Raw genomic sequence first — 22309 nt, forward strand, 5'->3', positions numbered from 1 at the left:
CAGGTACAAGCGGCCAAAATGGGTTTCCTCGAGTGTGGCTGGCGTCTCCCTTAGCGATCGGGTGAGAATGTTCGCTACCCGTGAGGGGCTTGGAGTAGGACCGCTGCTCATTTGCGTTGAAAGGAGAACATGGAGGTGGTTTAGGCACCTGGTAAGGAAATCCCCATGGTGCCTCCCTAGTCCCGGGACTTGGCAGATTCGCCACACAGCAGTCAGCGCTGGTAGATGTGGCTGGGAAAGAAGTCTGGGTTCCCCTGCTGGAGCTGTTGTCCCCAAGAACCATCCCAGAATAAGCGGTTGAAGGTGAGTGTTGTAGCCACTAATTGTCGGGTTATCTTTAATATCTACAGTAATCACTCCTATTCTTGCCCTTTTTGACAGCCTTGAACACTGGTGATTGGGCAGATGTTTATTGAGGTTTGCAGTGAAAAGTGACTGCACACTGCATGTCCATACTGTTCAGTATGCCTCAAAGACATTCTTGTCCCAATACCTTGTCATTGTTTCAAAAAAGTCCAGCATGTTCTACTGCATCTGGTCTCACTTTGCAGCATGCAAGCCATCCTGCACTTCTGGCTATTCTTACCCACAATCCTTGTGAGCAAGAGTGACAACGTTGAAGGTGGCCTGCTATAAGGAAGCCGTATGTCCCAGCTGACTGCATGCAGCACGTTACTGGAATGCGGCTCTGATTTGCAACGCATGAAGTGCAGTTCTGTTGTCCTCCACCAGGTGTCCCTTTCATCTAGTGTTAAGTACATCACAAAGTATTTCCTTAAAGTTGTGATGTGTGAATACCTGAAGCAAGCGCCCCCCCCCCCTTGTCCTGTGATTTGCAGCCTTGTTGGACTATATATCCTCTGGGTGATTACATTATATGACTGCTGTGGTCACATGGCTACATTGTATGCAGTTCTTACTCAATATTCACACAAAGAAGGACTGCATGCACATGTCACTGAGTGGACGCATCCAGCTGTGGAACCTAACTTATAGATCATTCAAATTGCAAGTGTTTCTTTTTGTGAACAAGATTTGGACCAAATAATTGGAGACTAGTATTATATTCAGTAAAGAAATGTCAGCTAAATTGAAATATTAGTTATTTGGATACAACCTAATTAATGGAAAAAACGTGGCTCCATCCAATGATGTGCCTGGGTATTATGGGAAAAGTGACTAACTGAAAGCTACAGAAACAAACTAAGCCTAGAGTGTTTTAACCTATACATTTTAAGCATGTTTTTTTTCTAAATTTCAAAACTACACTTCTGGTAATATTTTTTGAAGCTTACTGTCAATTTATTATTTGGGATAATTAAAAAAAACTCAAACATTTATATTACATGGCATGTTTTAAATAAATGAAATAAGTTTATTTTATCATTGTTTAATTGTAAAACATGTAATTGAATTTATTATTGCCCTCAGCTGATTTAAAAAAACAATGTTTTGATGGCTAGTGATTAATAAAATCAGAAATATAGCAGTGCTCCAGAAAGTCTGTCAAATCCTTGTTTTTCATGACGATAAAGGCGCTCTGGTTAGCTACCGGCTCATTAGGCAAACTGGCTTCAAGAAAAGCTGCTTCTTGCTTCATGCTGCTTATTGACTTGTAACCTGAGAACACCAGAGAAAATGCAAACAAACCTGTTTTCTTTTCACACATTTATAAAGTGGACTTTCCACGTTTTAATTATTTTTTCCAGACTGCTGTAAAACAGGAAGTAGGCTGTGCAGAAATAAGAGGGAAAGCTCTGGTTGGAATGGGTCTCCAACTGAGTGATTGAAAAACTCCCTTCAGGTTGGAAAGGGATCTTTTTCACATCACCAATGCTTCCTTTACTGATTTTACTGTATCAATTGACCGACAAACCATTTAAAATAGTAACACAGCGTCCATCCCTGTAGAGGCTGCAGACTCTTCCACACTGTAGCACAAACCCTCCCAGGTTCAACATCAGCCCTTATTTAAGGTGGAACATATTTCAAAAGGTGCTACAAAGGTTGACCAGAAGCCACTTTCTGCAGGGATTCCACAGGATTATGCAGCTTTCACTCCCATTGTTCTTGTCAGTTTCTGGCTCCCAGAGGATTTCTAGTAAAATCTTCTATTTCCACAGTTTGATGATAAGTTAATGTAAAGACCCTTGTTTTTGTTGCACACTTAACGTAACTTTCAAAAAAAAAAAAAAGTTTACCTTCGATTCCTGCAATCATATGAATTCCACAGTCTGTTTTGGGACTTCTACTTTGATGTAATCCACTGTAGCTCAGTTTTGTCCGCCTTGGGCTGCCCAGTTTGCCGATCAACCAACCAACCAACCAACCAAATATTTGATGTATATGAATTATTGAAAAAAGGTGCTATTTTCCAACTATGCAAGTAATGTAAGGGACACGAGGGAGCTCAGCACTCAACTTTAATGTATATATTCACTTCAGCATGCAACATATTTATTGTAATACATAAAATAATGTTCATCCTCAAAGTTATTAATACAGTAACGGAATGTATAAGGGGATGCTTTTAAAAAAATAGATGATTGGTTACGTTTACGTGAAGTATTGATAATGATAATTCGAAATTGTACGGTATTACAATAATAGTTTAACATAACAAAGGAGTTCTGGTGAAAATGTTGCACAAGCTAAGGGATGGAGGGAGGCCTTTGAAACTTCGCTCCAAATCTCGCGATGCGATTTGAATTTCTCAGCCAGGACGAGAACTCAAAGAACAGGGGGAGCTCTGTGGGAGCCGACGCGACGTCGTTCGCAGCGGAGAGGTGGGACCGAAGACAGGAAAAATAAGTGCTAGTAGCAGCGAGGAAGTCATTCACCCCACAGCACCGGAGTCACCGATTCCTTTACTGGAAACCATTTTTAGAAGGCAGCAGGTTTCCGTTCGTCTCTGCTACTGTCTGCGGAACTAGTGGCATCCGCAACAGACGGTACGTTCTCATCGTTTCTTGCTAACCCAGCTAGCCAACTGCTAACGGCCGCTGTGTTTGGTCACAGTTTACGTTGGTTAGCAGACTGGCTCTCTGGTAACGGCTAGCTCGGAGACCCACAGGACATTTCTAGTGACTCGTGGCTCTATTTTATTGAGGTTATGTGTCCTGTTTTGCTCCTTGGACACGCGTACCAGCTGCTGATGAAACACAATGAACTAACGCTGACGTTATCCAGCTAACCAAACGGTAGCTATTAATGTAACGTTGTTGGTATGACAACTGATACCTAAAGAAAAACAACGCCAACTGTTGATATTTTTACAGTTGGTTTCATTTGGAATCACATCACAGCTGATTGGCAATGTTAATATAATTAGTAAATATAAGGACGAGTTGTTTTTTTTCTAACCAGCGGCAGCAGCGTGTAACTTGAAATACAAAGCTGATTTTTTTCAAATTGCTGCCATGACGAGATAAAAGCAGCAGGAGAGCAAATGTTATGATGTAATGTTACTAAAGTATAAAGACTCCGGTAACGCTGTGTCTGTCGACACGGTCAACTGAAATGTAAAACGCGGATTTGTGTTTGAGTTCACCAATGTCTCCGGTGGGCAGCTATGTGCTTGATCCCTACTTTCTTTCATGAGAAATTGGTGGGAGTTTAACACTTCTACTGGTTTCAGATAAAGATGGAGATCCCCATTCAGTTCATATAAGTCACTCAACGCAAATATGGATTAGCAGGTTTGAAGTCCAGAGGACTAGACCGCTTACTTGCAGCAAACAGCCGTACCAGCATGGTGATTTTTGTATATCATGTATTTATAGATGTGTAGTGGCCATTTGTCCTTAGGACCAACAAATCTTTTAGCGTCAAAGGGCCACGTCTGCACCTAGTTTTGTTTCCTTTCACGCAGTAAGAAAGCGTATTGTCCAGGCGATCTTTTTTTGTTGTTTCTCATTTATTTACAGAATCCACCAAACACATACAATAAAACATGGCTGCCTTCCTATGCAGTGCTCTGCCTCGCTGTCTCACTGGTAAGTAACTATTAGTCACCCAGGTGCATGCTGGTCCCTACCTGGCTATGCCCTTAAGTAACCTCCAGGTGCCCAGAGTATTACCCAATTAGTGGTCCAATTAACCAAACTATATTTAAGATTAAACAACTAAATAATAGCTCCCACATTGACGTATATTTATATGTAGATACATACATACATATATATATACTGGTACCTTTTTTTTAAAACCAACTGATATTGAAAGACATTTTTTTGTCCCTATTTTTTTACACAATAAAAGGTTTTTCATTGATGAACAGCCGAAGGTCAAAAATTGTTTCTCCAAATGGTTCCTGATGTCAACCGGACATCTGTTTCTGCAACAAGAGCGATCTGTCTTTCAGAGGAACCCCGACTGATGGTGGTCTATCTGATTAGAATTGACCCAACCATCTTTGCTGGATGCAGTACCGATTTCCAATGGACTCCTCGCCACGCTGATGAGGCCACACTTGTGATGTTTTTGTGTGTGTGTGCTGGAGGCAGCCCTTCAGAGTAATCGGTGTTTGGGTTGGGTGTCAAAGACCTCCCATGGCTTAACAGCATGTTGTCCAGACCTGTGTTCTGCCAAAGAAAGGTCATTAGCCCAGCGTGACCACCTGGCCTGTATGCTCTATGTGTTTTGTCAGGGCCGTGGTAAACACAGCTGCTAGGTGGTGGCAGCTGGGTCACATCAGGGTGCTGTCATTGATTATGACCTGCAATTATGCAACTTGGATGATCAGGCACCTACCTCATTGTGCTCTGCCTCCATGTATATCATTTATGCAATGAAGTGGGATTGGAGTTTGACCCTGTCAGACTTGAAAAGAACGGACAAATTTGTTTTCTATGTGTATTTGATGGACAAAAGGAATGGAGACAGATGACTGCCTGGTTTGTTTGTCCTGTGGCGAGTGAGGCTGAGGGACTGTTCGACCTATTGGCTGTAGGAAGTGAACAGTCATTGTGATGCCACCCATTGGTTTGTTGACTTATGAAGCCTTGAGTTAGTTGATTTGGCTGTCTTGGAATATAGCCGTCACCGTGTTTGCTCTTTGGAATGCGGAGGACGACTTAGTGAATCTGGACACCCTGTTAATCACAGTAGCCCTTCCCTAGTATGTGCTACTTTATGGTTTGTTTTACTTCATCAACCATCATTTGACACACACATGAACATCCTGCTGTATTGAAGAAGACTTAGATTAGATATTAACTAGATATTCAGATCATAAAGTAATGTTTTCCTACACCCACCAGCGGACAGATAGCGTGCATCTCAAAGGCTGTAAACCTACGGGAAACACTTATGTTTTCTGAGAGAATAAATCAAGACAAAAGTAGGCTTTTTCTCATAGACAAAGAGGAGAAATCACCTTGTGATACATAGTAAGTTGGGCTTAACGGGGGGAGGACGACTTCAGGGTTGACTCCGTGAATTGATCATTTATTCGGGTCATGACATTAAAAAAACAACAGAATAAATCTATTTGCTATGCACTTACATACATGACTTGCATGAACACTTGTCAATTGGTCGTACAGAGTACTGAAGTAATAAAAACCATTGTCAGGTTTTTAATGGCATGTTTTTATTTCCATAACATTTGACACGGCCGTCACACCGAATGTCATTCATTCACACGGCCCCAAAGGATGTTGAGTGTGTATCAGGCCAGCAAGTCTTACCAAGGGGAATATATCACCCAGTCCGTTCCTTTCTATTCCACTCCCTCTCCCCTAGCTTTTAGCATTTCAGCTGAGCTGAAATGCCAGTGTGCTTACCTAATTTCCTCCCCACTGAGTGAAGTTTGTGTGTAGTGGGAGGGGGGGGCAGCTGCAAACTGTACTGGCTTTGTTGAGGCTGGAAACTATTTTTGCAGTTCTTCTCCCCGTCGGCCAGCCTTGCCTCTTTGTGCACTCAACAATGCCTCCCCTGTTCCTGCTGCTGCCGTTGTGGTACTTGTTTGCACCATCCTCAATCCTATCTCATAGGGTTGGACTCAAAACCAAATGTGTGACCACCTCCTCGTGTTGTCTTCAGGCCCTCATATAGATACAGCCAGCGAGCACAACGCTTGTTCCACGCACTTGTGAGGAGTGCCGTGACTTCCACCCCACATCTGTCAGTCAGTGCTCGGCTGGCCTGCCACCAGGTTGGCTCCATGTGCCTCGTTCATCATGGAGTGGGAAGCCTCAGTAATGCAGTGGCTGTCCCACCAGCCCAAACAATCACAGGAATGTGCATAGAGGCAGCCTTACACAGGAGACAGGAGACAGACCAGCCGGGAATGCAGTCGGACTGAAACCGACTGGCTGAATGCACCAGCTCAGCTGCTGCATTTTTTTTGTCACTGCTCACACTTGCATGTGTCTGTGTCATTATCTGCTTGCTATCACTCTTGTCCCAAGGGGTCTTCACCTCCCCACGTACTTGTCCCTGTCTGAACCTATGGTCTCTGCCTGTCCCTCGGTGTACCTCTCATCCCCTGTTTGTTGGTGCTTTCCTTTGCGACACTCATGTGACCCCCAAACAAATACTGTGACCACATTTACCACACCTAACTTTTTGGCTAAGCTTAGGTGTATGCTAAATAGGGCTGTTAAAATTGCTCAAAATTGACGTTCGAATATTCAAATATCTGGTTGCGCATTAAGGCACATCAATAACAGGAAAAATGTATACAACGAGACATAACTACTTGTATAGGTAGTTTATTTAAGTTTAAACATAGTTATACAATTCATTCCATTGTCACAGATTGCAGGAACTTTCAGTGCACGGTCATTGTCGGGTCTCAGGCCTGAAGGCTTACAGGTTATTTGCCAAGAACACAAGACAGTCCACATTTGAAGGGGCCAGTGCTAATCTCTCTTTATTGACTATATTCCCAGTGGAGGAAAAGACGCGTTCAGAGCGGACTGAGGATCCGGGGATGGAAAGATATTTCTTTGCCATCTGGGCGACGTGAGGGTCCCCCAGATGATCTCCCAGAGCCCAAAGTTTTCCACCACATAAGAGGAGTTTGTTGAGCAGGTATTGGAGACTCTTGTAGATCTCTTTTCGAAGCAGCAGATCGATGTCCTGGTCTGGGCTGTCTGTGCACGTGTCTCCGAAGAGACACCCCATAGCAGTTAAAGCAGTTTTCTCAGCGGGTGGCTGATCACGGGGTTGTCCGGTAGCGGCCTCACTGCCGGGCCACATTGGCTTGTTTCATCTCCCCCAGTATAGCCACCTGCACCTGCCGTCTCTGCTCCTCTTTTAAATGAATGAGGCGATGAAAGCGTGGATCCAGATAATTCGCTTTGTTAAGCAGCATAAATGCATCCTTTTCATCGCTATACCGCTTCTCCAGATCTGTGATGATCTTTGTCTTCGAATATAGAATATTCGTTGACAGCCCTAATGCTGAACCGTTTGGCCAATGGAATTCTTGTTGTGGATCGTAAGTGTTTCTTTGGCTTTCATCTCTGTCAACGTTCCAAGTGAGCACTAAAAGGTGGAGTCGAAACACTCATTGGTTAAGAAGAATCTCCCCTTGAGTCGTCACTTGCACGACACAGAACAAATTCAACCTTTTTAAATAGACATCTCCTAGCTCCCCCCTACCGGGTCCAATAAAAGGTTTCTGGCGTTCCTCTGTTTAGTAACCAACAAAAATGATCCAGCAAGAGGATGGCGTGGCTTTTTACTTGGCGCTGCTATGACGACAAGCTAAGAATCCTGCCTGCGTTGATGGGGCACTATCCGCAGTGGAAAAGTAATTTGGGAAAAGCAACCCGGTCCTAAAAACATCGAGTTGAGCAGTGGAAAGGCAGCACTGTTGGAAGAGAATGCTATCATCAACTGTGTGGAATACGTGCAATAAATTACGTTGAGTCACCACGGGTGGTCTTCTCCTTGTTGCTTCGCCAGGAGTGACGAGGCTTGGCTATGAGAGGTTAGCCCTTTTGTAATTATCTTTTCGTTGAGAGTCTGCAGAACCAGGCTTATGTTTAACCAGCGTGGCAACGTGGTTGGAATATAATTCAGTGAGACCTTAAGCCTTAGTCATTGCGTCCGTCCATCTTAAAATAGCTTGAGGTGTGATCATGAACTGAATGTTTCCACATTTATGTTGGTGACTCTAGAGAACTCAATAAACAATAAATCCCTGGTAGAGGAAATCTGTGCGGGTGCATTTTAGAGTGGAGTGTTCCCTGGTTCTCGGCTTGTTTAGTGCGAGTTGTACTCTCCCAGGCTGCTGAAGCAGGTCAGCTGAGGTCAGCACTGGATCCTCTCTCTGGAATGCCCAATAAACTGTGTCCCCAAGGGAAGCTCGTCTGCCGGCTCTCATCGGTTGGCTTTCTCGGTTTGTTGTGCGGAAATTCTCACAACACTATTTACATTTTCTTTTCCTGTTAGTGATTATTTGCCGTGGTATATGGTCTTTATTTTCTGGGACTCAACAAATAAAACATGAAAAATGTTCTCACCTGTGAGTGTTTAGTTTTCCCCTAGGTTTACAACTTTTAAACTTTGTGGTGTCAGTGTGTCGCGGCTTCCCTTGTCTTTGTTATTGTGGTCATCACAGCACTGTTTCATGTTGGCACCCTCTCGCTATTTCCAAAACATTTTGTCCGTTGTCCTTAAAGGAGCAATGTGAGTGGTATTTTTTTGACGGGATGTAAAAAAATTATCTTTTCGTTCATATTATCCGGCTTGGGAAGCGAGAATGTAGAACTATTAAATCTGCAAACTCAATGCAAGATATGAGCAAATCGTAAGAGCTTCTTGGCTGCTGAAATAGCATGTTATTAAAATAACCGGTTACACGTGATCAAGGTTAAAGTTAACAGAGTGCTTTCTACGCAGCGATCCCACCTTTTACTTCTAATGTGATGATATATTTGATAGTTTTTCCAAAACAAAATGGTTTGCTCCAAAGAACGTCACTGGATTTTCTATAACCCCCTTTTTAAACATTATTTTACAACAACAAAGGACAGTTTGTCAACAGTTTGTTTATAGAAAAATCTGTATTTACCATTTCTGTGTTTGTAACGCACTCTGATTTAAAAGCCATCGGATTGTTGAGTAGAGGACTTTAGTTCCATGCATTTGTTTAAAATGATAATGGCATTTAAATCTGGTCCAGGAAGTCACGCATGTCTGTGCATGCATTTACTGTACTGTCCACGTGTGTCTGTCCACCACTAATCTCTCATTGTTGCTGCATAACACTTTGGGTGGCCAGGTGTGTCCCCATGCCCAAGCCGTGACTCCTAACCAGGGTAAGTCTGGCTCCCGGCGTCAAATCTGTCAACCTAAAGTGAAAACTGATCTCAAGCCTTCCCTCAGCACGTAATCACCTCTTTTGAGCTAAAATGTTGTTTATAATCCCTATAGGTATAAGTATGCAATTCTGTCTCTAGCCAATACTTAAGGGACAAACCAGAATGTGTTGTTTAGGTCAGGCCAATGAAAGGAGCTCTATTTTCTCCTTTTTGTCTTTTCATTCATTTCTTATTCATATTTCACTTTATTTTGCGTGTCACTTAACGGAAGAGGGGAGAGCTACCATGTCACAGCAATATGTCCTGGGGAGTCAACAATTTCTCACAATTTCGCGCCTCCCTCCATCCAAAATGTTTTTTTCCAGTACTTTTCTTACTTGCTAGCTCATTTTTTCTTGTCGTTTATCCTGATTGTACCTTTTTTTTCTTTCAGTCCTCTTCATTCCTTCCCCTCCACTTCCTGCCTCTTTGCTCTCGCTCCCTCCCTGTTCCACCGTGTACAGTGTGAATTTGGATCCAGTTAACGTTCTTAAATCGGCACTTTACGAGAAAGCCTGCTGCCATGAGCTGACGTAAGTGTTTCATTTAGTCAGTGGGACACGGCCGGGTTCTTTGAGATGAGACAGCTGGGCCCGGTCCACCTGCATCATCAGTCCTCTCCCCCCACACAGCCATCTGCTCAGCAGCGATAAGCCCGGGTGGTCACCCCATGGCTGATTGTAGGTGTAGCCTTGTGACGGACGTTGAGGTCACGACGAAGCACCTGCCCTGTGGTCGTCTCTTCACTCTTGAATGGAAATCCTAATCCTTTCACACGGATGATTACTACATGTTGCACACTTATATCTCACTGTCAGTACAATGCATCTGCAGGAGGACCTTTCCACTGGATTTCTTAACCTTCTTTTGCTGCTTTCTGTGCCTTTTTTTTTTTTTCTCTTTTTTTTTTTTGCATCTTGGTTCTTTGTTGTCAAAAACATGACCTTTTTGTCACACCCGGTCTATACGCTGCTCTATGGATCACTGTTTGTACTGCGGGCGATTGATAAAGGGGCTTTTGTATATGCTTTAGGAAGAATATGTGTTAAACATATTCAACACAGGGGAGAACCTCTGGTTTGGAAAAGTGAAATGAATGGATGTCTTAAAATGGAATTCTTATGTGTCATAAGAATATGATGCTGTTCATTTAGCAGATGGACCATGACTCCGCGTATGCTTTAAGGCGGGGCTGCTGTGGATGCACTGTTTCTAATCAACTCCCCCACTGTCCAATAATGGGAACTTCCATTCACCGGATTCAAAAACAAAACAAGAGGGTGACCGAAACGCTGGTAGTGCACAACCGACGTCCTCTTCTAAAACCCACACTAGAGCGAGGAGGAAAAGCACAGCGGGGCTCTGCTGTAGCCGTAGAGGTGCTGCGCTCCGTGCTGGTTTTGCGCTCTTTGGTTCAGCAGTGCAGATTGACTGACTGTTGAGGTTGCTCAATTGCAGAAACAGTAAATAATTATAAAGTATGATGCACCTTTTACAGAAGGAGTGAGGGTTCATGCTCCCCAGGCCCCCGCCCGTGTGCGTAGATTATGGTGTGGGGGTGTGTGTGTGTGTGGGTTGGTTGGCACCACTCTGTGTGTCTAACCCCTGCATGGCCGCTTGCCAGGGTGTAACCAGAGGCAGCGATAAACACACACATGAGCATGGACACCCAGTGAGCAAGCTGGATTTGTGGGTAGTAACACTCTCCCTTAAAATAACAGACACCCTTCCTCTACATCCCATCACCACTCCCCACAAACAGGAAGCACAGCACAGATGTAGAGCCCCTGGTGAGGAGAAGTCTGTGATCGAGGAAAACCGTGGGACAAACCTCGTCAATCACTCCCAGAACTATTTATGCAGGTTTCCCGTCCTGTTTGTGATGATCCTATAAACACGGTTTCACACAGCTTTGTTGATTTGTAGAGGTTGTAGCCTCTGAAGCCCATTGATACTCTAAGGCTTCCACCCTGGCCGTGTTTATCTACGTCCAAATGTTTGTTTTGTTTTTAGATATCAGCCAATCCCATTACCTCCAAATCCTGAGAAGCCCACAAATTTAGTAAAAGTAATCCAACATTATACATTTCACATCGAGGCTGATCATCCTCTGAGGGGGATGCTAATTTTGCTACAAAGAATCCAACTTTTACAAGCCGTTGTGTATCCGACGGATCTGTAGCCAAAACAGTTGTGCTCTGCTGTAACGCTTTGTGTGTGTGTATTCTGGACGGACTTACTATACTTATTGTCTAATTCATTTTTTTCGGAATCTATTGTAAACAATCCCATACCAGACACATTTCGCATGTGTAACCCTAAGGAGAATAACATACCTAGATAACAGTTTGACACAGAAAGTCAAAAAGTTAATTCAATCTGACCTGTGGCCATTCTTGATGTAATGACTCCCCTATAGTTTCGTGGAAAGCCGGGTCAAAGTTAGAGAGACCTAGACATCCGTTCTTTTGTGAGTTGACTCGCCACAGATGAAGCCGTGGTGAAGCAGTCCGCTATGTTTGTTCTACAACTGTAGGATAAGCTGCTACTGTGCATGATTGGTCTTTTCCTCTTGGGCACATTTTGAACAAGCAGACGATGCAAACAGAGCATGCATGCATGCATGCATGCATAGACCTCCCAAACGCAGTCATTTGTTCTGGCCTGGAGCTTCTTTGGCCTCCTACAGTTGAGCACTGTTATACTTTACAGTCCCTCGTCTTTTGCTCTGTTCATCTCACACTCAAAACGTGTGAAATGTACAGCGAGCAGGAAGTGCTAATCAGATCGGTCCCAAAAGCCATCTTTACTGATATTATCTGCGTATATTATATGCGTGCGCGTGTGGTCAAACATGCATCATGTTAGATAAGTTTCATTCGGTGTCATCCAGGAAATTGTGAAATGATGATCGTGAGATTATATTTTTTGTAGTAGATCTGTAAGGAATCCAACATGTTAATTTAGTGTAGTTTTCGAGCTGATACCCTTCGGCTTGTGACTTGTTAATGTCCTTTTTATGTCACCTGGAGTATCCATACGACACAAAGAGGTGTTTGCCGTACAGCTGTCTTTGTAATGCTGCCTCGTGAGAAACGGGCCAACCCTCGGCCGTGCATTATCTCCCACTTCCTCCTGTTTGCTGCTATCAGCAGAGGACAGCCTGACCATAACCTGTGTCAATCTGACATGCCACATGGCGCTGTGAAAGAGACCGTGAGCAAAACTACGGAGCTCCAGATAAAGCGCTGAGCTGCATATTCTTTCAATTTATTTAAGTGATTTGTTGTTTGAAAAAACAATGCTTCCAATATGGTCAACAGTCAATTATCAACCAGGCAGAAAAGCGGTCAACCTCTAAAATCTTATGAAGGATGAAATGAATTGGCTTCGGAATATTTGTTGAAAGAAAAGCGTAATTAAAAATGTTTCTTCTCAGAGATGCTAACTGATCATTTCTTGTATTGTGTAAACTTTGAAAAGAAAATCCAAAGAAGCTGACCTCTGTATTTACACTGATAAAGGTGATTGAATGAACATATATTAAAATGTCCTCTTCCACGTCTCCCTTCTCTTTTGCTCTCTCCAGGTTCTGTTGCATCAGTTTTGCCGTCGGTGACCCCCACCCCTCCGCCAAAATCCGGCTGTTAGATTTGACCTCGAGGTTGATTAGGAGAAGCCACCATGTCTTAAGTGCAGACGGGCCCTCCGGAGCCCTGTCCCCCTACCCTGGAACGCCTTCCCCCTCCCCCGTCCACCACCTCACCCCTTCCCCAAGCCCCATCCCGCTCCCGGACCTCCCTGCACATGCAAGGGAAAGGCTACCCAGCCCCGGCTCCCCGCTGGCACACCCCTCCCCTCCCCCCCCAGAGATGAGCCTGCAGAAGCACCGGCCGCTGGGAGGCGAGGTGACTGGCTCCGATCGGGACCTGCAGTCCACTGCGTCTTCCATCTCCCTGCCCTCTGTGAAGAAGGCCCCGAAGAAGAGGCGCCTGTCCCTGGCCTCTTTCTTCAGGCGGAGAGGTCGTGAGTCCAAATCGGCGCGCCCAAGGTCCAGAGAGCTCCAGCTCCCTGGACCTTTGGGGCTGGTAGGGGTGGATGGCATTGCCATCATCGAGAGCATCCACTCTGAGATGTGTAACGACAAGAACTCTGCCTTCTTCTCCGTGGCTGGGAACGGCGCTGCCTCTGCTGCTGCTGTCGTCTCCACCTCATCTGCCTCTGGGCCTTCCTCCTCCTCCTCCTCCAGGCTGGGGGTCGTGGCGGTGGGAGAGCTGCTAGAGTGCCCGCTGTGCCTTCTGCGCCACTCCAGGGAGAGCTTCCCAGACATCATGACCTGTCACCACCGCTCCTGCATCGACTGTCTGCGGCAGTACCTGCGCATTGAGATCTCTGAGTCGCGCGTCAACATCAGCTGCCCCGAGTGCTCTGAGCGCTACAACCCGCACGACATCCGCATGATCCTGGGCGAACGGGCGCTCATGGACAAGTACGAGGAGTTCATGCTTAGGAGGTGGCTGGTTGCCGACCCTGACTGCCGCTGGTGCCCCGCGCCGGATTGTGGGTAAGAAGTGAAGCTACATCCAATGAGCAGAGAGACCTGGTCCATTAACTTAGTTAAGGATGCTCTATAAAGTATGCCCCCTAGCATAATAAAACGCATTCAGCCAGGAAGTCGGTACAATTTTTACTTAAACCTGTTTACAACAAAGGCTACCCCCTTAAGGGGGCCGCACTGGAGCAACTTCCAACAGGAATATTGTGCACTCATTATGAACAAATGTATGCATGCCTCACAGCCTTGGAAGCTTTAATCTTGGCTACAATCCCCATGATCCAGTACTGCTTAACGGTTTCTGTGTATAACCACCGCACTGGGACTTTGTCCAGGGCCCAAAGGTGACTGCCACTCAGTCAAATCTACTTCACTCACAGCAGGTACGCTTAGATAAAACTCGCTGCAGTGAAGCCGGCTCGAGGCATATGCCAGAAAATTACATAATGCAACGCCCTGTCGTGCACCTCCGACTTTTTCAAACTTAAAATGCGCAATGTATTCGGTGATGAGAGCATTATGTCTCGGGATGTATAGGGCCAATTCAAGAACTCCATGAGTAGGAGTTTACAGTTAGTTACATCCCTTCTGGTCTTATTGGACGTTGGTTTACAGTGTTTGATTTTTACGCCTACATACTATGGGCATGTATGTGGACTACACACATTTTCTTATTTGTTCCTCTAGCGGTTTGGGGGATAAGATGAGAGTGTTAACGCCTTCGCCACGTTCGGAGCTCACGCACCATCTGCAGAGGCTCGCAGTATGGTCCACATTTTATTTGAGATGCTTCTAGATGGCACAGACACGTGTAAGAATATTTCAGGATAAAGTTGTAAGCTGCTGGAACCTAGAAGCGTGTAAGCATGAACCATTGAGGTCTCGTTGTGGCGTCAACCAGAGATACAGACTGACTTATTCGGTCGAATCAGAACCCTCTAGATAGAGCCATCTCTATCATGTTTAAATCTCTCTCTCTCTCTCTCTCTCTCTCCACCTTTGTGTGTCTCTCCCTCCCTTTGTCCCTCTCTCTGTATATATCTGTCTCTGTCTCTCACAGCCATTTCCTTTTCTTCCAGGAATTGTTTCAATCCCATCAGACTTTCTCAAAGTACTGTTTGTACCTTTTCTTCATGTCGCCATAGTGACCTTGAATACTGGCAGCTGGAGCTGTTTGTTGGATGTCCTGTTTGTAACCTTGACCAGAAAAGACACAAATAGATTGATGAAAATGTGAGAGGCGCAAAAAGTGGAAATACCTGTAGCATAAAATAATATTCTTTATCCTTCGATTAGCCCACTCTGCTTGGAGTGAGAGCAGGTCTACTGGCCAGGTCAGTATTGGAATAATACACTAAATATATGAGGAATTCCAATATAACCGAGATATACAGAAAGTGTTTCCTGGCTCAAAATGAGGCAGAGGCTGAAATCATCCTGTGTACTGGCCTTCATCTGGATAAACCTATCCGTATTGTTCTAGGTGTTCAAGTATTAAAGGAGAAGATAGCTGTCACACAGTCGGCTGTAGAATCTATATTGTGAACTCCTGCACATTGTCTCATCTGTTCCTAAAATATAATCTTGAATCTATCTCTCATGATATGGTTAAGATTGGCCCATGTACTACCATATACTAAATATCTGTGCTCAAGTAGATCTGCTCTTATGGCATTATACATAATAATAATAATATTTCCTCTTCCATTATATAGGGGGGGGGCGACGACAACAATCTAGACACATGCATGCACGCACACACTCGGGTGGGTACACTCCACCAGTGGGCGCGTTGCAGCTTCAAGGCCACGATCTTCTCAGGCCCCAACATCTGACCCGTCCTCTGCAGCCCCCGGGTCTGCGTAGCGTTTAGTGCTGCTGGTTGACACGCGATTGACACGCCTGTACTCTTCTTCTCTGCCCGGGTGCATTCTAGACTCAATCCCTCAGCAGAGTAAAGCGATCCTTAGCGGAAGAAGTCTCCCAGGCTCTGTGATTGAAACTTAATCTTAGTTCAGTCAGAGCGGTGACGGGGGGGGGGGGCAAGGCCCCAGTTGGATACATCTACGTCACCCGCTCTGGGGTTTCCCCCACGACGTCGACTATCAAGTATTCTGCAGCTGTGCCCTTTGAGCAGATGGACATATGTTTTGAATGGTCTTTTCCCGGTGTCTGCTGAAATCATCACACGTGGTGTTGTGTCAGTCTGTTGGCTCGCGGTGCCTCTTATGATGTGAACCAATATGCAATAGCAGTCTTAAAATGTCCTGTTTAGAACTAGATTACATATGTTTTATACAAGCACATTGTTTTTTGTGACCAGACACGGCAAAACAAAATTAACAAAATTAGTTTTTCAAACGCATTCGAAGCATTTCTCAAATGAACACAGCGCTGCATTGACTCTTTTCTGATTTAGTTTAGTCTGCACCGTTTTTATTTGCTATGCATAGATTTTTACTGGTATACATGCTCATACTCTTATGCACACACTTGCTTGTGACTCACATTTAGCGGCTTGCGTGCATTATTGTTTTTCATGTGCACTTGCATACACCAACATTCTTTCCCGTGACCTCGGTGCATTCAGACACAGCGGATTCTGCGAGGTCACGGTGCCGTGGTTCACTCCTGATAACGCCGGGTTTGTCTCCCACCAGGTACGCAGTGATTGCTTTCGGCTGCGCCAGCTGTCCCAAGCTCATGTGCGGCAGGGAGGGCTGCGACACAGAGTTCTGTTACCACTGCAAGCAGCTGTGGCATCCCAACCAGACGTGTGACGCGGCGCGACAGCAGAGAGCGCAGAGCCTCCGGCTGAGGACGGTCCGCTCGTCCTCCCTCAGCTACAGCCAGGAGAGCAGCGCCGCAGGTCAGCCTGCGCTTTCCTTTCCCCCTGTATACGCCACCCACGTTTGTCTGATCCCTCACGCCGTTGATCACACCATTCGTACCGTTCATGCCAGTGTTACGCCATAATAACGGACGTTGCTCTTTGGCCAGTGGCATCGCCGGGCAAGCGGCGAACCGCTGTGCGGGTAGCCGGCGGTCCTTTTCGGGATCAATGAATTAATGTGTTTACTTGAAAAAGCAATACCGGGATATGGATTTCTGGCCATATCGGGCAGCACCATGCGTAGTTATTAGAAGCAAACCATTATAACTGGGGATTGAACCGCCGATCTGCGCCACAGTGGAGAGCAGCACCTTCAACACCATGAGGAGGTTTTAGGGAAGTAACCTGACTGAGTTTGTTTTTCTGCTAGCAGTCAGGAATATTGTATCATGCCCATTGAAGTCATATTGTCTTTTCCGTTGCCCTCAGCCGACGACATCAAGCCGTGTCCGCGCTGTGCCGCTTACATCATCAAGATGAACGACGGCAGCTGTAACCACATGACCTGCGCAGTCTGCGGCTGTGAGTTCTGCTGGCTCTGCATGAAGGAGATCTCGGACCTGCACTACCTAAGGTCAGTTTGTCCTCACACATGCAGCGCCTTTTATTTGCTGGTTTGGTTGTGTTTTGGCAGAGAAGCTGGTCTATCTTTGGAAAAGGTTTTACTGTTACTGTATGGATCTTGGGCCCCCCTCACCCCTCACCCCCCCGCCCTTTCTATTTAATTTCAGTCCGTCAGGCTGTACTTTCTGGGGGAAAAAGCCGTGGAGCAGGAAGAAGAAGATACTTTGGCAGCTGGGAACGCTTGTGGGAGCCCCCGTCGGCATCGCGCTCATTGCGGGCATTGCCATCCCCGCCATGATCATTGGCATCCCGGTGTATGTGGGGAGGAAGGTGAGGCTCACAGGAAGCACTCTGGAACACGTGTAGCGCTTTCTGGTTGGAGCTTTTGCCACCTGCGTGAGGCAGATTATTGACAGCATGATAATGAAAGCATTAAATAACCAGCCATATCACAGTGAAACCGACTGAATGAATAACTACGGTATGTTGTAATAAAGCAGCACACGTGTTCTGTACTTTGTTTTCTGATCTGTTATATACTAGTTATCTTAAGCCAAGTCTCTTATGAGCAGGCTGCCATGTGCGTGCGTGAGTGAGTGTCATTGAAATACAACCAATGTGAAAGTGATTCCGACTCTGGAATCCCCCCACCCTTCGAGTCTGCCAAGAAGAAGCCAGTAGAGCAAACAAACGTTTCCTTTCCCCTGACAAGACCAGACTACAGCAGTGGTTAATGTTATTTTAAACACAAAACTACACACATTTGATCTGATCTTGGAGGCAGAATTCCACCGGGTCATGTTGAACTAGCGACTCTTCCAGCTAGCTTAGCATAGCGGTGCTTTAAGTGGTTTCACTGCCATTGTTTCATATACTGTGGCCTCCCTGTGTTGTGAGCTCGCTCCGTCCTGCCGACTACAGCGCGTGACGGTGTTTCTGTTTTTACGTGAATGACCAGTTGTTTCCAGCCTATGATCATGTAAAATAAATTTGTCAAAGAAACTTGGATGCTGGTTGTGAGGGACCACTCATCGCTCCCCTTTTCTCCGTCAGATTCACAACCGCTACGAAGGCAAAGATATCTCCAACCACAAGAGGAACCTGGTGATCGCCGGTGGAGTCACCCTCTCCGTCATTGTGTCTCCAGTGGTGGCTGCAGTCACTGTCGGTCAGTCTATCGTCCACTTCCTCCTCCTTTTCCCTGTATCTCTGTGACCTATGCTCGTATGTGAGTGGCCACCATGATAGGAGCGAGTTGGATTCTCTTAATGCTCAGGAAAGGCGCTTCAATTCTTAGGTATCTTGCTTTAGCACATCATACACTTTCTGAAGGGAACGGAAATGATGCCGTCCCACAATTCCTTGCAACATTTAGAAAGCAGCTCCATTAGCTGCTAGCTTCAGGAATCTCTTGAGTTATTCGATTTGAAATGTATTGGTCTAACATACCCCCCTCCCCAGGTGTCGGCGTTCCCATCATGCTAGCTTACGTCTACGGCGTGGTGCCCATCTCGCTGTGCCGTAGTGGAGGCTGCGGCGTCTCGGCTGGGAATGGAAAAGGCGTCCGCATAGAATTTGACGACGAGAACAACATGAATGTCGGCAGCGGGGCGGCTGCCACCGGTGAGTTTCAGTGTCCCACCTCCCACACTGACACCCCCAAAGTGTTCACGATAGAACTGTCCCTTCAGCTGACTAACACCACTGAGTCTGATAAATGAAATCTGCTGCACTTTGAGTGTTCTTTCACACTTTCTTTGCGAGATAAATGTTCTCTTTGTTCCACTTCTGTGAAAGAAAAAAGCCCTCAGCTTATTAGAAAAAATAACTGAGATCATGCACATTTGAATTCCCTCAGTCACTCATTTTTCAGGCACAGCAGTGTTTGTTCCTAATCCGGGTTTTTTGAACCCTGTATTTTTAAAATGTTTTGCCTCATACCTTCTGTGCAGATACCACGTCGGTGGCCGACGCCAGGAACAACCCCAGCATCTGTGAAGGCAGCGTCGGGGGGCTGACGGGCAGCCTGAGTGCCAGCGGCAGCCACATGGACCGCCTGGGGGCCATCAGGGACAACCTGAGCGAGACTGCCTCCACCACGGCCCTGGCGGGGGCCAGCATCACTGGCAGCCTGTCGGGCAGCGCCATGGTCAACTACTTAAACAGGTACCTAAATTCACTTTTGACTTCTCTGTGCTTTTTCCTGCATTGTCTGACACCAACACCCCCCCCCCCCCCCCCCCCACACCCCCACCTGTCAGGCTGGAGGTGCAGGCCGATGTGCAGAAGGAGCGCTGCAGTCTGAGCGGCGAGTCTGGCACCGTCAGCCTGGGCACAATTAGCGACAACGCTAGCACCAAAGCAATGGCTGGATCCATTCTCAACGCCTACATGCCCCTCGACAGGTGAGTCCTTGGCAAGGAAAGAAGGGCATTACCTTATTTTAATTTAAAATTGTGTCAAGGGTTAAATACTCCAGTATTTATCAAAAGAGCGTTTAGCATTAAGTGATGTCGCCAGAAGCTCCCGAATCACACATACATTATTTGTGGTTATTTTTGGTCTTTCTCATCCTTCACTCTTCCCATGTTCCAGGGATGGTAACAGTATGGAAGTCCAGGTTGACATTGAATCCAAACCCGGTAAACTGCGCCACCACAGCGGCAGCAGCAGCATGGACGACGGTGCCCACGCCGCCCGCTGTGGTTGGACCTGCCCCTCCGCCGGCTGCACTTCCACCTCGGAAGGCAAGGGACTCGCCGCCAAGTGGGCCAAAGAGGCGTCCTGCTCCTCCTCCTGCAGCTCCGGGGGCAAAAAAAGCATAGGCAAGTTGCGCAAGAAAGGCGCCGCCGGTGGCACCAAGATTAACGAGACGCGCGAGGACATGGACGCCCAGCTGCTGGAGCAGCGCAGCACCAACTCCTCTGAGTTCGACTCCCCGTCACTGAGCGGCAGCCTGCCGTCTGTGGCCGACTCCCACTCCAGCCACTTCTCCGAGTTCAGCTGCTCCGACTTGGAGAGTATGAAGACGTCGTGCAGCCACGGCTCGGGGGGGGGCGACTACCACACTCGCTTTGCCACCGTCAGCCCGCTGCCCGAGGTGGAGAACGACCGCCTGGAGAGCTGCCCCGCCTCGTCGTCCTCCTCGCAGGGACACGCCGGTGTCGTCGGGCCCTACTCCCCCACCACCTCCTCCCTGTGCCAGGGGGCGGAGCTCTCCCCTCTCTGTGTCATCACAGCAGAGAATGTCAACCTGGTGTGTCCTGCTGAGCTGGACTCTCACAGCAACACCAGAGAGCTGCAAAAAGAAAACGACAACCACCAAGCACAACGCCTGCCCCAGACCCAGCAGCAGCCCAAGAACTGCTGCATACAGACAGACATCTGAGATTTCAACGCCTCAAGTGCTGCACATGTTTCCTCCGCTGAAGTAAGCTTGCAGCCCAGTTCCACCTGCGTTCTATTTTGTGCCCTGAATAAAACACATCTGTGTACTAATCGAAGTGTCTAAGAAGCATTAAGGTCGTGAACGCTGGTGTTCTTCTCCCGGTGCCGCCCAACGCTCATTATTATTTTTCTTTCGTTCGCTCACTTGTCACATGTAATGGATAGAGCCCTCTGATTGGCTCGTTGTCCTGTCCTTGGGTATGGGTGTTCAGACAAAACCACTGTGCCGTTTTTTTTGCTAATATCTGATCTTTTATTTGGGCTCTCCGACGCGGATGCAACACCATGTGGGAACCTTAATGTTCCAGCTTCACTTTTTCCTTTTTTATTTCTCCCCTCCAATATATTAGTAACAGAGGACCCTTTGTATTCTTATCTGTATTTATGATTAGACGCCCCCCTCCCGCCCCAGATGTTCCTTTTGAAATGAAGCTCCAAGGTATAATTGTAAGGCCTGGGCTCGTCATTTCAGCGCTGAAACCAGTTTACCCCCCGTGGCGGATGTTGCCCCAAACGCTAAGAGGATTCCGAGAACCTGGTCTTCGTCAGGTTTCTGTGGAAAGTGTGTGCTGATGTGTTAAGGGGCAGGGCGTGATTTTGAGAAAGTGGTCTCTGGAAGGCCACGATTTTCAAAGATAATGCTGAGTCATTACAGTAAGAAATTAACCAATGGGTTGGTTCAATTCTGTGAAATTGTATAAAAGAAAAGATTTGTCCTGTTCAAAGGTGATTTATTGGGGCTGATGGCCTTGCCGAGCTAGAAGGCTCTGATATCTTCGTTAACTCATGGTGCCTTCTACAAGCTGTTTGTGTTCTCTGCGTTTGTCTCTCTCTCTCTCCGCTGTGTCTTCAAGACTCATAATAGGTTGCAAAATGTCTCGTCTGTGTAGGAGGGACACACACACATACACACACCATTCATACTGTGGTAGACATGGTAAATGAAGACTTTTCAATTGCCTACCAAAGACAGCACTCAGGCTCTTGTTAGATTTTATACCGTGGACACAGTACAGCGTGTCCTTTGGTCCACCGCGGACAAGACTAGACCCAGAACTCGACAGACATATGGGCCGCTGTTTTTCTACACGCTACGCAACGTACAGGTGCCTCGGCACCGGTTAACCTGTATTTCTTCTAACATCGACCTTCCGCAATCCACGCGGGTTACCATGGCTACGTGGGGTTCCCCTCCTTGTTGATTTGGCCAGTCGGTGCTGCTGCTGAGCAGACGTGTCCTCTAAGCCTGTGAAAGCACCCTGAAGGGTATTTCGTCTCTTACCGAATGAGCACCGACAATGGTTCCTCCCCTATATTAAAAGCAAAATGACATTTTTTTCCTTCCCTCTCATTGGGTTTGGTTTTTCGGGCCTTCGCCAGAACTGGTGTTTCTTGATCCTAATTTGAACACCAGTCCCAGATGTAATTCATGCAGAATGGGGAAAGGTATTTGTATATTTGTTGGGTAATTTGCTTTAGTATATGCATATCAGAAAAATAAAAAATCTATATGAAATGTGTCCCGAGTTTTTT

General features: G+C 46.4%; 1 protein-coding gene across 2 annotated transcripts; it reads left to right on the top strand.

The window, feature by feature from the left end:
- The first annotated feature begins 2644 nt into the window (after positions 1-2644).
- Positions 2645-22292, top strand: LOC120810697 (E3 ubiquitin-protein ligase RNF19A-like). Of its 2 annotated transcripts, XM_040165487.2 has the most exons (11): positions 2732-2951; positions 3927-3995; positions 12907-13881; positions 16533-16741; positions 17195-17339; positions 17497-17659; positions 18383-18497; positions 18791-18952; positions 19282-19495; positions 19591-19734; positions 19925-22292. In XM_040165487.2, exons 2-11 carry the CDS (start codon positions 3967-3969, stop codon positions 20715-20717), a joined length of 2949 nt encoding a protein of 982 aa, XP_040021421.1. In that variant the 5' UTR covers positions 2732-2951; positions 3927-3966; the 3' UTR covers positions 20718-22292. The 2 variants fall into 2 exon arrangements, with proteins under 2 accessions (XP_077951727.1, XP_040021421.1); XM_078095601.1 differs by lacking the exon at positions 3927-3995 and having other exon boundaries at positions 2645-2951.
- The last annotated feature ends 17 nt before the right edge of the window (positions 22293-22309 follow it).

Source organism: Gasterosteus aculeatus, chromosome 20 (assembly GCF_964276395.1).
Source record: "Gasterosteus aculeatus chromosome 20, fGasAcu3.hap1.1, whole genome shotgun sequence".
NCBI classification, from domain to species: domain Eukaryota; kingdom Metazoa; phylum Chordata; class Actinopteri; order Perciformes; family Gasterosteidae; genus Gasterosteus; species Gasterosteus aculeatus.